Source organism: Diceros bicornis, chromosome 34 (genome assembly GCF_020826845.1).
Source record: "Diceros bicornis minor isolate mBicDic1 chromosome 34, mDicBic1.mat.cur, whole genome shotgun sequence".
NCBI classification, from domain to species: domain Eukaryota; kingdom Metazoa; phylum Chordata; class Mammalia; order Perissodactyla; family Rhinocerotidae; genus Diceros; species Diceros bicornis.
The window spans coordinates 3,830,665-3,848,087 of NC_080773.1; the positions used below are offsets into that span (position 1 = coordinate 3,830,665).

The 17,423-nt window shown below is 51.9% G+C and overlaps 1 protein-coding gene across 6 annotated transcripts; it reads left to right on the forward strand.

Annotated features, from left to right (window-relative positions):
- Positions 1–6,608: 6,608 nt before the first annotated feature.
- Positions 6,609–16,091, forward strand: POP4 (POP4 homolog, ribonuclease P/MRP subunit). 6 transcript variants are annotated; one of them, XM_058529043.1, is made up of 8 exons: positions 6,617–6,769; positions 7,146–7,571; positions 9,278–9,330; positions 10,940–11,163; positions 12,544–12,621; positions 12,801–12,862; positions 14,481–14,582; positions 15,560–16,091. In XM_058529043.1, the coding sequence occupies exons 2-8, from the start codon at positions 7,565–7,567 to the stop codon at positions 15,694–15,696; spliced, it is 663 nt and encodes a 220-aa protein (XP_058385026.1). In that variant the 5' UTR covers positions 6,617–6,769; positions 7,146–7,564; the 3' UTR covers positions 15,697–16,091. The 6 variants fall into 6 exon arrangements, with proteins under 6 accessions (XP_058385028.1, XP_058385027.1, XP_058385026.1 ...); XM_058529047.1 differs by lacking the exon at positions 6,617–6,769 and adding an exon at positions 8,899–9,113 and having other exon boundaries at positions 7,132–7,571; XM_058529044.1 differs by having other exon boundaries at positions 6,615–7,571; positions 10,943–11,163.
- Positions 16,092–17,423: the final 1,332 nt, after the last annotated feature.

A 17,423-nucleotide genomic window follows, 5' to 3' on the forward strand; every position in this document is an offset into this window, starting at 1 on the left:
TCATATAGCTCAGGGCTCGTTTTCTGTTCAGAATTCTGCACTAATAACAGATAACCTTTCAAGCACAAAGAAAAATCTGTGCCCTATGCTTTCTAGGAAAGCATGTGTGTCTCCTGGAGGGAAGAGAAATCAGGCACCTCCTAAAGCAACCAGCCTCAGGCAAACAGAACTGAGTGCTGGCCACAGCTGGGGAAGCAAAGGGGCCCACTTTTCAGAAGTAGCAGGCACCAGTGGGCTCCCCACCTGCCCCTCCAGCAGTCTTTGCACACCAGTTTATCAAGACCCTTAGCGGAGGGGAGGGGGGATAGTAAAGAAGTAAAACAATTTACTTCTCCCCAGTGACACCCAGCTGAGATCAGTCAGGTTCTTGGGCCTCTGTCCAACTCAGACGAATTTCAAGTCCAGGATTTCATGGCAAAAGGGTGAAATCAACCAAGTGCATTGTTGTCCCAAGTCTCTGCTTTTTACCTCTTCCCTGAGCTCCCCTTGCCCCCACCCCCACCCCACCCCGACTGCTTAGTCGTGGCTCTGCGGCCAGACCACGGCTCACTTTGTCGCATGGCAGGGTTTATTTATTACCCTCACCAGGGGTATTTGCAGTTCAAAATAAAACTCTGGAGAAAGCAAGCGCTCTCCCTGAAAGAATGAGGGTCCTTGTTGGAATTCCAGGTGCTGTGGGTCCTGGGGCAGGAGCTCGTCTGTTATACACCATTGGGGGTAGGGGACAGAGAATGTTAGGGCCCCTGGAATCGCACTGCTTGGGAAGCCGCCTCTTCAGCCTAAGCACAGGGTGGCCCCTCTCTGTGGTTTCACTGGACTTCAGACACTCAGCCACCCACACTTCTCTTACAAAGGCTCTCTGCGTGGCCCCATGTGCAAGCGCTGCGGCTACTCGCGGTTCTGACAGGCAGCGCTGTAGGAACAACGGGCAGTTTACCACTCCTGCTGCCCTCTCTGCCTGTGGCCTCTCCTCCACAAGCACTCACTGTTCCTTGATAGGGAGGAGGGACAATTGCCACCAAGTGGTTCCTAACCCAGACAACATGAATAAACGTCACCAGATAGTCTCTAACGTCAAAAAATAAATAAATAAAGCTTAATTGGCAGCAATTTTGCCAAGTAACTTCAGCTCCCTTTGTCTCAATTTCTACCTCTATAAACACAGAAAAGGACACTCATCACAGTGAAATTCATGAGCTCATGCCTATACATCACCTCCCAACATTGTATTATTTACTCTGCGGTATGAGTGTCTCTTTCCATGGTAATCACAAGGCCACCGGGCAGAAAATCACAGTAAAAGGGGAAAAGGGCACCTCCAAAAACAAACAGCTGACAGGAGTAGAAATGCATCCCTCCTCCTCCTCCAAGCAGCCCAGGCTGCAACAGGCCACAGCCCACCCCCACATCCTGCCAGCGGAGCTGCTCTCGCCGACTCTCCTTCCACCTTGTTCATGCGCCATCAATTTCTGAATGTCACCCACAATCGTGCCTCTTTCCCAGGCTCGCATAATTTCTGTCTCCTTCTAACCTCTATCTTATTTAAACCACTTGACTCTGTAAGCATCCGTTCTGGCAGGGAAGGTGTTGATCAAAATCAAGTTACATTGTTTATAGAGAAATAACCCCAGCTCCTGGATGTCCGTGGTTTCTAGCACCAAGGGCTGTGATTCTTTGTGCTGGCCATAAAACGGAGTTTTTGACAGGCTTGAAGAGAAATAACTCCAAGACGAAGGGAAGAAGCTGCAAGCCACTACTTCAATCCTTGTGTTAGGCTGCCATCTCGTGACAAACCAGGATATCCTGCCGAGAACCGGGGACAGCTTTTATGTCTAACGTTCCAAGACCTCCCCGGAGAAAGAATGTAAACCAATAAATAAATGCCAATATAACCTGTCATAGTCCAAATGGCCACATTAATATTAAAGCCAGCTCTTCTTTAGACATAAGGAAGCTCGTCATACAGGAACACAGATTCCATAGCTGACTTCACCTTTGTCAAGAACCTGAAGCATGCCCTGACACTGGCACCTAAAGGCACCCCCTCCCCAACTCAGGTTCTCCCACCGCCCAGCCCCGTCAGACGGCCAAGGCCCTCCTCTTGGCTCCCAGGGTAAAGTGTGGGGAAAAAGCCTCCCCATAGCCACCAGTGCTCCAAAAGCAGAGAGCAGCAGGCCTCCAGGTGTGTGTGAGCTGCATCCTCTGTCAATACACTCAGCTCCTGGCCCCGCTGAGTCCAAGACCTGAGACAAACAGAGAGCCGCTCCAAGCTCACAGAGGGCCGCTGCCCCCCACCCAGGCCGACTGCTCCGCAGACCTGGGCACGGACAAATCAGGGCTGGTCCTCCATCACCACAGGGACAGGAAGGGATGGAGCCTCACTGATGAGGACTGACGTGGCCACTGAGAAGACGGAGAACGATGCAAAGTCCAGCCTGGACCTGCAGCCATTCTCCAGCTGGCAACCTCCACGCCCCAGCTCTTCAGATGCCTGAGGCCCCTGTGGCTCTCAGGACCTGGGGCACACAGAACCTTTCCTGACTCCTCTAGCACCAGGTACAGGGGCTGCAGGGAGACCAGGAACAGTCCCCAGGGTGCCCTCCACTTGACAAGCAAGACACAGGGCCCCAGAGACGCCTCGGGTCTTGTGGGAGATAAATATTTGTCTATCAGATGACCAAAGAGGGTGTGTGGTCTCAGCGGTTAAGTTTGAACATGCAGGCATCAGCCATCATAGGGGATACTGGAAGTACTTTTCAGCTCTAGAATTTCCATGTCTCTGCTGAAATCCTTCATCATTTCACCCATTTTGTCCCTCTTTTTCTCTAAATTACTTGATGTATTTATAATAGTATTTTAAACGCCTTCTCTTCCAAGTCAAACATCTGGGTCATCTATGGCTCTGTTCCAGTGACCGTTCTTTTCTCTGGATTATGGGTCACAGTTCCTGCTTCTTTGCATGTCATATACACCATGTTTTAAGCTGGATGTTGTGTATTAACGAAGAGAAGAGACTGGGGAAGACTAAAGGGTATATCCATCTCCCAACAAGGGCACCCCTTTTTCTGTCAGGCAGCATGCTGAGGGCCTGACCTCTTCACTGAATCAGATTTCTCAAGTTTTGGCTCCCCTGTCTTCAAATATCTTGAAGGGGAGCCCCGGCCCCCACCTCCAGCAGGGCTTTGGGGTTCAAACCACAAACCAGGTCTCTGCTTTCCAGCCCTGTCCCAATTCCAGTTTGGGGTGATTCTACATCAGCTCCTTCTCCCTCCCACTTTCCCATATTTTGGACCAGAATGGGCTCACACATACCTAAACACACAGCTCTTAGGCCTGGAGCCAACGGCTGCTTCCGCGAAGTTGAATGCAGGCCCAAACAGGAGAGGGGAAGCATGAGCTGCCTGCACCCGTGCCCATGCAGCCTGCAGGGACTTCCCTGCAAACCCGGAGTGCCTCAGAAATTTCCCCATCCACCCAGTGAAGAAGTCTCTTAGGACCCCACAGTCTCCTGTGCCTTCAGACACTCTGTCATGGAAACCAAAACCAAGCTCTCTTCAATGGCTTCCGCTTAGAGGGGAACTTCTTCAAGCATCTGGAAGAATCTACTTTGGCTGTACTTTAGACGTCTGCCATCAAGGCAGCCTTGAAGAGTGACTTCTGGAGGCTGAAGTGTTACTGCACAAAATTGGGGTTCTCTGCCCGATGTGCATAAACCAATTAATTATGGCATTAGTCTTTGGGGGAGAAATCAGCTTTTATTCTGTGCGATCAATCTGCAGGGGGACAGGGGACATGTACCCTCAGATCTGTCTCCCCGATTCAGGACTTGGGGCAAAATTTAAGAGGTTAGGGAGAAAAGGCTGGCAGGCAGAAATGCTGGTGGGACAGGTTTTGATTGGTGGTGCTTCAAGCATTTATGGTAAGGTTTTAAACATTTATGACAGGGTGGGGAAGGAATTTTAACACCGGATCTCCTGAATGAGGGACCCCTCGCTTCTGATAAGAGTCCGACTTTCAAGTTCTGGTCGAGTCCCGGTCCTTGGGTTCCATGGGGAAGAGGATCTTTAGTTCCGAGGTCATTTCAGGTTACAATTCCCTTTTTCGCATGCTCTGGCTATGTGACTTTGCAGTTTTTCTGAAAGACAATTCTTTCCTTTTTTTGTGTGAGGAAGATCAGCCCTGAGCTAACATCTGCCAGTCCTCCTCTTTTTGCTGAGGAAGATCAGCCCTGTGCTAACATCCATGCCAATCCTCCTCTTTTTGCTGAGGAAGACTGGCCCTGAGCTAACATCCGTGCCCATCTTCCTCCACTTTATGTGGGATGCCGCCACAGCATGGCCTGACAAGCGGTGCATTGGTGTGCGCCCGGGATCCGAACCCGGGCCGCCAGCAGTGGAGTGCACGCACTTAACCGCTACGCCACAGGGCCGGCCCCTGAAAGACAATCCTTAATCACTCTGTTGATAAGAGATGGGGTGAGTCAAACCGGTCCTGGAGGGCCTGTGGTTACAAAGGGACTGAGAAACCTGGAGTTCAGAAACTGGTATACGGCCACACATGCCAAGAGTTATAGTCCCCGGTGTTTGGAATTCCAAATGGTGGGTCTTAAATTGACTTAGAGCACAGTGCTGCCTCTTGACCAAAAGGCAGTGACATGTTGTCCTGCTGTGAGCACAAGTCCTTTGATGCTTGTAGCCAGAGCACCCACTGACGGAGCAGGAGAGGGCTTGCCTGGCGGGAACAGCCAACATTAGCACTGGCACCTCACTGCTTGCCTCTTCACTTAGAGTGGGCAGTTTCCTGTGGCACTAGTAAGCCTGAGGAATGACTGCTGGGGCCACTGTGTCCAGGTCCCCCCACCACCACTCCCAGCTCCCCTTGTCAGTACACGTCTGGACCAGCGTACAGATCAAGGGCAAATCAAGGCCAGGGAAATTCATAATCTTGAGCCTCAGGAGCTGTCCCGGCTTTGTGAGGATGCAGACAATGATGGCCATCATCTCTCACACGGTACTGCCTGGGCCAGGCCCTGTTTTAACATGGGCATCGTCGCACTGCAAGCTCCAAATCCCCCTGGGAAGCAGGTACTGTTGTTAACCCCGTGTTCCAGATAAGGCTTTCCTGTTGTAGAAAAGCAGCACACGCCCCATCCCTCTCAAACACACCAGATTTAATCACTTAAAAGAAACAGAAAAAATTCTATATATATATATACATACATATATACACACAGTATGTGTTTGTGTGTATGTATATGTGTGTATATACATATATATGTATATATATGATATATAAAATAATATACTGACTTTTTTAACATGGGAAGATTACAACTTTCACTGAAAACACAGCCTTCCATGTTCTTATTGCAGGTATGCTGGTATTTCTTCAGGATCACCACCTTTTCTTATATTTACAGGAAATCTACTAGAAATAATGTTTTTCCTTAATCCAAAAGTGGAGGAAAAGGGGTGCAGAAAAAATACTTTTCCACTGTATTGTCAGAGGCTAGTAGATAAACGGTTTCTGTAGATTTAGTTGTGTTTATTTATAAAGAGGGTCCTAATTTTCATAGATATGCACTTATTTAATAGTTGAGGCTTAATCTTTTTGAGCTTATAGATGAAACTTCCCTTGAATGCTCCACCTGGCAGCCTGAATGTCTCAAAGCAGCAATCAAAAGAAACCTGTACAAACAGAGCAAAATGGTAACTGTGCTACCTAGGAGCAGACAAGTGCTCACTGTGGAACTCATTCCATTTTTCTGTACAGCTGAAGTTTTCCACAAGTTGTTGGGGGGTGAAGGGACTCATCTGCAACGACGCCATCCAACCGTGACTTCCCATGGAACTTTCACAAAGTCACTACGGGGAAAACACATACATATCCACGTGTCAAAGCTTGTCATTTACAGCTATAAAAAACAAAAATATTTTTAAGAAAGTCTTGCTTTCACTGAATAAAATTTAGAAAATAGACAAAGAAAAAAAACTCATCTTTCCAATCCTTTTTGTGTATCTATTTGGTTTTGTTAACATCTTGTAACCTTTAAAAAATTGTACGTAATTTGTTTAATGGCTACATGGTATTCCATTATGCAAGTTATATAAATGTACCATACTATAGTTCTCAAACCTGATTACTCAACAAAATTACCTGGGAACATTTTTTAAAAATACAGATTCTTGGTACTTACCTACTAAATAAGAATCTCCAGGGATGATGCCAAGGAATTTGAACTTTTGAAGTTTACCCTGTGATTGTAATGCATTTAATTAACCTAATTAATTAGCACATACTTCATTTATTTAATCCACCATTATCAAAGATGGAGTCGTTTCCAATTTTTTGCTATTATCAACAACAATCACAATAACACTGCTACCTACAAGGACTGGTATCTCTCTGCATACATAGACAATTATTATGAGGATAATAAAGTGGTTTATTTGCTTTTTAAAAAGATTTTTATAATCAGGGAACTATGAAGTAACCGCAGCTCTGGGAGTGCCCGCCCACCGCCCCACACACAATCAGGGAATTCCTGGGAAGACTGGCAGTCATCCGGGCCCCGCGGCTACTTGAGAAGAGGTCAATGGGAGTTAAAGGTCCTAACAACCCAAGAAAAGCTCTCAGACAGAGGTCTGCCTTCTCCCTTATCTCCAGAATCACGCAAGTCCTGCTCAGAAGGGCCCGAGTCCACCGCACTGAGTTTGGCTCCTCCTGTCTCCTGCCGCCTTGTTCAAGTTCACATTTAGCAGTTCACACGGTACGGACCTCCAGTCCCACGGACTCCTAACTATTCTCCAGCACCCGGGCCCTTCTGAGAGGTCTGCTCCCGGCCTTCCAGCCACTTCTCGGCCCCTTCCCCAAAGCAATGAGAACCAATCCCTGCCTTTTATCTTATTGACAGAAACTAACATTCTGGGTCTCAAGAAAGCTTTCAGAGACCATCAAGTCCAATCCCACTCAGAGTACATGCGAGAAGTGGGGCCCAGAGATGGGAAGGGCCTTAGAACTCCGACTCGGGATCCCACAGACCTCGCTCCCAGCACCGTCACCACCATCCCGGCCCCTTTCCGCCCTCCCCTGGTCCCCGACCTCCCTCGTGTCTCTCCAACTCGGCTCCCCTCGCTCTACTCCAGGCCTTCACGAGCATTCCAAAGGCCCTAACCCAACCCAGCCCTCGGCTTCCGGCCTTCCCCCGCCTACGAAACACGCAGGCTGAAGCAGCCGCACAGATCAGAGACACGACGAGAACCAGCCGTGCCCCTCCGGCCGGCGGAGTCCGCTCCGGGCGCATGCGCAGCCTGAGCCGGCGCGCGTCGGTGACGTCACGGGCGGCGCCATTTACGAGCCCCGAGCGCCTGGGAGCTCAGCTGCAGGTCGGAGCGCGTCGGTCTGTCGGCTGAGCGTACCGCGCGGCCTTGGGCGCCAGGAACCTCTCCACCACAGACTGGCGAGAGAGGCTCTGGTAGTCGAGGGTGCGGAAGAAAGCGGAGCGTGGCAGAGTGAGCGGCTCCTGAAGGAGACGTCATCAGAGCGCACCGGAAGCGGCCCGAGAATGACGAGTAAGCCGGGTTGAGGGCCACGAAATTGTGGAGGGGCGGGATGTAAAGGGTCGGGGACTCGGTGCTGGCGGGGGGAAAGGGTCTCTGCGGAGTCCGAACGGACTGCTGTGGGAGTTGTCCCTCTTTGCGTAAGTGAGACTGAGCCCAGAGTCCCGTTTGGCCTGGCGCAGTCTCTGAGCCGGGGATGGTTGTCTGGGCTCCATGGAGGCTTCTCTCGGGGGCTGCTCAGCGGTGTGTGGTGCTGGAGGAGGGCCCGAGGCCTGGGCCGAACCCTCCCTGGGTGCCGTGGTCGAGGCCCCGCTCCTCTCTCCACCTGGTTCCCCTTCTGTGAGGTGCTGATAGTGGGGCCTGCGCAGCCCGCTGTTCGTAAACGGCCCTTGTCTGGTGTGAAGCGCCGGGAGCCTGCTGGGGAATGACATCGCCAACCCAAGGCTTTGGGGGAAGAGATGTGCGAGGAGGGGAGCGAGCACCCGGGGCAGTTACAGGCAGAGGAGTGCAGACATCGTTAACATGGGGCTTTGGATCAGGATTTTGAGTTCCACGTCTGCTGCTCCCTCCTATGTGATCAGCTGTTCCAGCGTATCTGAACTTTAATTTTCTCATGTGTGTTATAGGAATAATCACTACTTTGAAAGATTGTTCAGAAAGTATAATGAGATGAAATATGTGTAGCTTTTAATCAGGTGCATGGTAAAGAATGAGTGCTCAATAACCATTAGATGTGTATTGTTACAGAAAAGGCTGGAAGTCTGCCTAATACTAGGCAGCTGTGGCAGGTGAAGCAAAGTCATTCCTGGGGTTCCAGGCCCTGCAAGTTGCTCTCTGCGAACAGGTTTTCATCCCCATCTTCCGTTTGAGGGAGAACCAGACTCTGTGTTTAAAATTTGTGACCACTTTGGTTTGCTTGTTCAGATGTACTCAAGGAAGCACAAGGCAACTGGGATGGAATTGATAAAGTATAGTATGAACCAAATTTCTAGTCTTTTGGCCCCTAAATGCCTTTGTCTCATTCTTATTCTATTCACACTCGTGCTTTGTCCCCAATGCCACGGTTTTCTTCTTCAGACAAATTAAATAAGAAACAGGAGTGTGGAAGTTTTTAAGGTTGAAACCACATTGATCAATATGTATTTTGAGTTTGAAGAATGACATACTGTATTTTATCAGTTTAGGACACCATCAGTTGTATGATACATCCCAATCTCATAGATATTACAGTGTGAAAGTTCTTTTTTAGACATCCTATAGTCAACAAAATGTAATATTTCTAACCATCTGCATCCCGGAAAGCTGTATCACATAACTTTTAAATGAGTTACATCTTTAGACTTACAGAGCAACTGCTCAAGTTCCTCACCTGTGGTTATTGAAACCAGTGCAGCTCCACATGTGGTCCATGACCTGCAGTAGCATCTGAGAGCTTGTTAGAAACGCAGGATCTGGGAGTGGGCCCGACTGCATTCTAATGAGATCCCAGAGTCGTACACACATGGACGTTTGAGAAGCACTGTTTTAAAGCACACCCTTGGAACTTCTAGGAGGGTAAGATGAGAAGCTTCTAAGAAACCTTTGACGCTGTGCTCTTTGTACCACCCCCTCATCTCCTGTCTCTGAATAAGGATAATTATCTTCATAGTTAGAAGAGTCTTGGGCCTTATAGCCATACCCGACAGGACCTGATCATTTTGTGTTTTTTAATCCCCCAGGTGTGATCTACCATGCCTTTTCTCAGAAAGAGGCACAAGAGTTGGATGTTCAGGTACAGTGCTTGGCAGGAGGTGTGGGAGCAACAGAGGTGGTGATGGAGATGGCTCGATGGCTTTGAAGCCCTTAGTGCTGCTTCTGATGTCCTTTGCCATGTCTGGCATCTGATCGTTCCTGTAGATGTGCTGGGCCGGGTCAGGCCCGTCGTTCTCATGGCCTGTTCCGTGTGCTGGCCTCCTTTCCCCTTGTGCCATGTCAGGTTCCGTTAACTGGGGCTTCTTGATCTGTGTCATCTCCCACTGCATAGGGGACACCAGCCTGTGTCCCGATACCTGCCTTGGTAAGCACCGTCACTGTGCCCCCTTCACTCTTGAAGGGGGCAGGCAGATCACATCTCATAAGTGGAATTTGGGTTATATCTGGATGCTGCAAATGGCCGTTGTCAGTTTGGCAGCAGCTCCACCGCTGACTCATAAGGAGAGATTACCTCGAAACCAAGATTTTGAAAGACGGATCTACCTTTATTTGGCTTCTTCATGAAAGAGGGGCCACTTAGGTATTTAAAAGGATTAAATAATTGTCCTCTTACAGTAATAATAATGATGACAGTGAATCTTTGGTTAGCATCTAAAGGTACAAAGCTGAAGCCGACTGCCCCCTTTACCGTGAGCTACCTTGAGGATTATGTGTATCAAATCTTCCTCCCTCCCCCACGCCTGCTTCTCCCCCATGCAGGGAGACTTGATTACTATTGACAGACTAGCCTCAAGGTGTTTTCAGCCTGGTTAGTGCAATGTGGGTCCAGGAAATGGCCCAGCCAAGAGGCGGGCCCTCAGTGGGCAGTGCTCCCCGGGCTGTGGCAGACCAGAGGGCAGAGGCACACCACTGGGGAATAGACGTGGAATTCCAACTTGAGAGGCAGTGATGCTTGGAGTTTTTTCAAGAATTACACACAATTATGACAGTGATTGTGCCCAGAAGTCCTCTCTCAGAGCCTGTGCTCAGTCACAGTCCCATGATGCTCTGCTCTGTGTGGGAGGGGTCGGGGGCTGGGATGCACTGACAGTTCCTTTCCCCGAGGGATGCGGGAGCAGACCTGGAGAGTAGCCACACTGCGTCCACAGGGCTGGAAACCCAAGTAAAGAGGATTACGACGTGGCCGCAGTGTCAAAATCCCTACCCCGAGGCTCAGCCTACCCTGGGGTGCCTGGATTTGCCAGTTTCCCTAGTGTTGGGATCATTTCCTTCAGGCTGTTGCTTGATTCTACTCTGAGCCTGCCTTCAGCTGGTCACGACTGATTAAATATCCTTGTCATACATTTTTCAAGCTTTCCTCCCTGCTGAGGGTGAAAGAAGTCTTTCTTCCAAATGTAAAGGTTTTTTTTATCCTCATCAGAATAACCTTAGAGAAACAGGGAAGGAAGTCAGAGTTTGATGTGGCTGTTCTGTGTGGCAGTCACGAATTGGCATTTGAATGTGACTCCCGCATCTTGACGGCTATGGCAATGACCACTCAGCAGATGAGAGGCTGTGTGAGCCTCTATGGGTAGATGGTGGGTCAGCGAAGGCAGCCCATGGCTGTTGCAGGGGTGCGTGGGCGTGCCGAGGGTCCCAGGCTGCCCCAGCTACAGGAGTGAGCACCACGCCGCCTTGTCCCCATGCAGCAGCCGGGAGCCTGGCGGGCGGAAGCCTTCGTGAGGGCCTTCCTGAAGCGCAGCATGCCCCACATGAGCCAGCAGGCCCGCGAGGACCAGCTGCAGCGCAAGGCCGTCGTTCTGGAGTATTTCACTCGCCGGAGGCGGAAGGAGAAGAAGAGGAAATCCAAAGGCCTCTCCGCCAGGCAGAGGAGGGAGCTGCGGCTCTTTGACATTAAACCAGAGCAGCAGAGGTATGCCAAGCCTTCCTGCCTGTCTCCCCGCGGCTGCTTCATCTTCCTGGTCTGGATGTGGACTTGGGAAGCCCAGGGGCGCGCTAGGTAGCCTGGCCCCACTTCAGCTGCGGGAGCCTCTCCTGCTTGTGCCACAAGGGGGCAGCCTTCCTTTACCAATTCAGACTGGATTTGGGTTAGGCTTTTGACAGCAAGGCCTGGTGGGACTGACTGGCTTCTGTCCTAGCCTTAACTAATTAGACCCACCGTGAGTGACTCTGTTGCCCGTGGCAACAGGTTGTTGGTCTTTCAGCTTTCTTAGAAAAAGGGGAACTGATATTTTTAATATATATCTCTTTGTAGCTTTTAATAGCACTAGACAGAATCACCCACTGGGGATCTCTTGCCAAAGAACATGCTGCCCACGTGTTTCGGAAGTTTCTGAAAGGGACGCATCACTCTGTGGGAGGACATGTTCCTCCCTCCAGCTGCCACTCCATCCCTCCTTGGCCACGGTTCTGCATTTGCATGTCTTAGGACTGTTTGTCGACTTTTGCTTCAAGATCTGTAGCCAGATAGCCTCCACATCCCACAAGACAAAGTCTGTCACTTTGCCCACGGCCCCTCTCACGAAATCAGCAAGGCTGCATGGAGGAGGTGCTGCTGCCTGCCCCAGGTTTGCCTTGCTGTGTCCCCACCCACAGAGCCCAGTTTGGGTTTGAGCTTGTGGCCCCCGTTTCTCTCACCAACAGCTCTGTTAGGTGGGTTCCCCACGAGGCACCAGGACAGGTGGTGCTGGCTCCAGAGGAAAGCCTTTGGGGTTCTCCCACCTGCCCACTCACCGTCTAGACAGACCTGTTCCCTCACACAGGGACTCGTGTGACAGCCAGCAGCTCCTTCACCGAGGGTTCACCAGAAGCAGCTTCCTATAACAGAAAACCTCAAAATAACAGTGCCTTAAGCCAGATTGAAGTGAATTTCTCTCTTATGAGAAGAGGTGCAGATGGACACCATCCTGGGCTGGTGTGGCCGCCGTTCCACAGCCGTTGGAGGCCCAGGCAGTGCGGCCCGGGCCGCATCCTTGCTGCTCCACCATCATTAGATGTTGCCTCTGGTCTAAGGTGTCTGCTTGAGCTCCAGCCCTCACAGCTGCATCTAGCCAGCAGGAAGGATGGAGGGGCAGAGGAAGGCAGCACCGTCCTCTTCTCCTTAGCAAATGCTTAGCCTCGAGAGGGCTCTACTCGTGACGAAGCTGAGGTTCGGAAGGGCAAGGTGCTGGATTTAGGTTATCTGCAGGAGAACTGGTTGGCACCCAGTCCCCGGTGACCCCAGGTCATGCACCTTAGCATCAAGCCAAGCTCACAGTGCCTAACTTTTTACCTCTTTCTGACTTTGCCGCAGGTACAGTCTTTTTCTCCCTCTTCATGAACTCTGGAAACAGTACATCCGGGACCTGTGCAATGGTCTTAAGCCAGACACGTGAGTTGCCGTTCTGAAGCCTAACCCTTCGGGACAGAACCCAAGTCTTAGGGTCACTGTAAATGCAGCCGTAGGAGCTAGCGGTCTGCCTCGCCTGGCTGCAGAAGTCTATAGGCCCATGTGCTTCTTCCAGGACTCTCTATTATGGTGTACGGTAAGGGCTTCTCTTTACCTTGTAGGCAGCCACAGATGATTCAGGCCAAGCTGTTAAAGGCAGATCTTCATGGCGCCATTGTTTCAGGTGAGTCGCCTGAGAGCACTTGGTCGTCCGGATGCCCAGGCCATCACTTGGTGGCAGCACAGTGCTGTGTCTCGGTGTCAGACACTTTCTTTGCCACGTGGATATCCCCAGACCACCAGGACTTAGTGTCGGAGGTGACTGCGCTGTCTTAGCCAGTTCTGGCCACTCGTTGGCACTCTAAATTGTCTCTATATACCCTCTCCGCCCAGCAGCTGCTAGCACTTGCCCACGGCCTGGAATCGTGAACAGCGCATCCTTTTCATCCAGTCTCGTGGTTTTAAACGTCGGCTGTTGGCTGACAGCTGCAGCACAGACCTTCCCCAGAGCTCCTTCACTCACCCCGCTGTCCACTGGACACAGCCCCCCGACGTCACATAGACTGTCCACATCCAGACAGAACTCCAGGCCTCTCCTCAGGTCACCCTCGGGGTCTTCCCTAGCTCATTCCTATCACCACTGTTTACCCTGGCTGTGCAGGCCAAAAACCTAGGACCATCTGCCTTTCTTCTTCCTAATCCCCCCTCCAATCCATCAGCACATCCTAGCACCCAAATCTAAGCCACCACCATCTACCCTGGTTTACTGCAGAAGCCGCCCAACCCTGTCCCTGCTGACACACTGTTCCTCCCCCGACCAGCCAGCAGAGTGGAGGTTTTATAACAGAGGTCAGATCGTGTCCCTTCTGCCTCCTTACTGTGGTCTAAAGGGCCCCTCCGACTTCCCTGGGCACCAGGTCTAACCACACTGGCCTGCTTTCTGCTGCTCACACACCAGCCGTGGCCCTGCCTCAGGGCCTTTTCACTTGCTTCTTCTCTCTGCCCAGAGCATTCTGTGTGTTCACAAACTGAATCTTCGCTATTCAGGTCCCTACTCAGATGTCACTTCCCGTGAGGGTCTGCCATGGTTAAAAGTGACCCCCGCCCCGCCGCTTGTTACCCCATCCATGTGTTCTTCACAGCACTCACCACTGTCAGGAAATAGAATTGTCTGGTCAGGTGCGCGTTATTCTCCCGCATTAAAACATCAGCTCTGTGAGAGCAGGCCCAGGACTGTCTGGGTCACAGCTGTGCCGGACGCCTGCCCAGGGCGGTGCTCAGTGAACGTCTGCTGACTGTACCGGGGACGGGTTAGGGGAGGTGAGAGGCCAAGGGGCCTGCTGCCCCCTCACTACTTGGTAAGCTACAGCGGGATGCATTCTGGGCCCAGTGTGGGAGGTGGTGGGGAGACCGTGATGGATGGGTGTTCACTCAGATCCTGTAAGTGAGACTGGGCACCGCCACAGTCCTCTGACGGTGGTTCTTGGTGGTGCTGGACACACATTTGACCTCTTGGCTCCAGAATCTTGCCCAAACCCCATGGCTACGGGCCCTCCAGAGGACCCTTGTCAGAGCACCCAGAGGCTGCAGGGCCACAGGGAAGGGATTGGGAAGCCTGGCTTCTCATCCACTGGGTCCCTGCCCCGCTGAGGAGCCTCCACCGCCCCTGCCCCTCTGGGTGCTCTTTCTTCGTCTGCTGGTTAAAGGGTGGGCCCAGAGCCCCCGGCCCTGCAGGCCTGGCCGGCTGTGGCTCCCCCAGTACCACAGAGGCCTGACCCTTGAACCGCCCTGTTCCTTTGCAGTCACAAAATCCAAATGCCCCTCTTATGTGGGTGTTACGGGAATCCTTCTACAGGAAACAAAGCATGTTTTCAAAATTATCACCAAAGAAGACCGCCTGAAAGGTACGTCACTGTCTCTGAGGACGCTGTGGGACGTGGCCTCCCCAGCCACTTCCTCAGCCCTTTCCTCATGACTCTAAGGGTTTGCTTTGGGCTCTCAAGTCAGCACAGGTGGCAGGTACCTGCTGATCCTACGTTCTGAGCCTACAGAGACCATCCCTGCCCACCCCGCTGCCAGCTCCCCCTGAGGCGGTCGTGAGCCCAGCCAGCAGCTCTGGCCTGATACGACCAGGGGAAGGAAGGGCTGCCTGGCTGAGCCCAGATGCCTGGGTCCGTTTCCTGGCCAGGGGCCCTCCACCTGCCCAGAGGCTGCTGCCTCCCAGAGGAATGTTGCTGAACAGACAGTGGGGAGGAAGCTGAGGGAGCGCCTGTCCCCTGGAGTCTCGAGGTCCGCACCCTTGGCAGTGACCCTCGGGTTCCAGGGCCGCGCGTGCTGGCTCCTCCACTCTCTGTGCTGTTGCTGGGCCAGAGCCGAGGGGGAGCGGCAGAGGGAGGGGGATTCCCACACTCCTGCCTCACCCGCGCATCCAGAGATTTCAAAACCACAGTTGGAGGGTTTCATTCCTTTCATTGTTGAGCTTGGTTTTTCTTGCTGCTTCCTTCCATTTCCCTGTATATTCTGCTCTCATTTTGAACCTCAGAAAGTGGTGTAGACATTTCCCCACTGAGCATAAAGCCACGAGTCTGTCTGACAGTTATGTGGGAAGACATGTTTCTGGAAGTTTTCTGGAAGTTTCTGGTTCTGGGAGTTTGGTTCATAGCCTTTGACCCTGAAAATCAGGTGTTGCATTGTATTTAAAATGTGAATAAATTTGCCTCCTGGCAGAATAACCCTGCAGTCCTGTGCTGTGGTCTTTGCAGCTCCCCATTTCCCATCAGCTTGTTTTCTATGACAAACATTTTAGGAATAATAATCTGGAGGAAAGTGAACTTAACTACCAGGATTTTCTTCCTCATCTTTTTTTCCTGCTTTTTTTCAGTTATCCCCAAGTTAAACTGTGTGTTCACTGTGGAAATCGATGGCTTTATTTCCTACATTTACGGGAGCAAATTCCAGCTTCGGTCAAGTGAGCGGTCTGCGAAGAAGTTCAAAGCAAAGGGAACAATTGACCTGTGAGCTCCTGCCGCCCAAGGCGGTCGTTTATGACCCCGAAACCTGGAAGCACCCTGCATGCCCACCTTTCCGGGAAGAGATGGTCAGGCCAGTTCTGGTGATAGACCACCTCCAGCCAGTTGGAATCTGTGTGAAGGACACAATCATCCGGGAAGAAACACGCGGTGCTGAGTGAAGAAGTCAGGAACAGAGAGGTGGTGTTCACAGGTGATCTGAATCTATATGACTCCCGTGGAGAAAGAAGATGGCAGAGAACACCAGGATTAGCACAGGTTGACTTGAACGGTGGGATTATTTGGTTTTTATTTGTTTTTCATACTGGTCTGTGTTTTCCGAGTGTTCTATGATAAATCAGTTGCTTGTGTAATAATAAGATACACACAGAGGCATCAACAGGCTACAGGAGTGATTCCAGCGGCTCAGCCAGGTGGGAATGAGGGGGGAGCCCCGAGGCTACACCTGGACTGTTTTCACTTTGCTCTGTGGACACCTGCCGTCAGCTGCTGTGCTCACAAGTCCCATGGTGCGGTGTGTCTTTGACACATGACCTTAAGTCTTGCTCTCTGTAAACTCTGACCTAACTAGGGTTTACATTGCTGTTTTAAGAAAGTTGCAGAGGAGTGGATGGTGACGTTGCTGAATGACGTAGGGCTCATTCGCGCTGGAATGAGCACAGGGCAAAGCGCCGGGTCTGGATGTGCCTAGTCGTGACTGTTCCAGCGCAGGGAGCCTAACCCACAGCAGCCCCCTCCTTCCTGGGTTGGGGAAGCTCCGGAGAAGGGCAGGCTGAAAGGGGAGTGAGGGCCGCCCCTCGTTCCGAGGTGCACCCACCAGGAGAGCAGGAGGCCCCAGCAGTGGACCTAGTTGACACCTTAGTTGCATTCTTTGCTCTGCCCCGGGCCGGTGTGGCATTGTGCCTGCAGGCCAGCCGATGAGGCCCTTCCGTGCAGGGCCCCAGTGAGGACTGGCAGGCCAGTCCTCCAGTGTCTGGTGTTAGAGAAGCCACGTGGCTCAGAAGGACCTAGTGCCCCTTTCCTGTCACAAGCAAGCATTTGCCCACCAACAAGGTGAGGGCAGAAGCATTCCTGGTGACAAACCAGCGGCAAATGCGCCTGCTTTTCCTTCACAGCAGAAGGAGCAGCGCTGTGGAGGCGTTGCTTTCTTGGTACTTCGCAGTCGGACTCCACGCTGCAGGATGAACGCCGTGGTGGAGAAGGGCAGCGTAACACTGACCTCAGGACAGGAGGCAGGAAGGCCCACCTCTGCCAGTGCACCTCCCAAGGCCGAGTGCACCCAGAGTCCCGTGGGGACCCGGCCCAGTGGCTCAACCCCACCATCTGAGGTGTCCCTCGCTCGCCAGGACTGTTCTGAGATGGCTTGGATGCTCTTTCCGGTCTAGCCTGTGGTGTGGAGCTCAGGTCCCGCACCGCCTTGGACAGGGCAGCCTGGGCCAACGACAGCCCTGGGGGGACACCCTCATTTTGCTCCAGGGATACTCAGACTCCAAGCGCTCGCTTGCCCGGGGCCTCCCCGCTTGAGAGGGGTAGAGCTGGGATGTGCGCCGTGTCGTCTGGCTCCAGAGCTATGCCTTTGACTAGAGGGTGGCCGCAAGGATGAGCAGATGCTGTTCTCAAGTGCAGCACGCGGTCCCTTAATTACCTGGGTTCCCATTAAGGAAATCTCTGTCTTCTGTGTAGGATGGCTCTGTTTTTCCAGCCATCTGAAAGTGC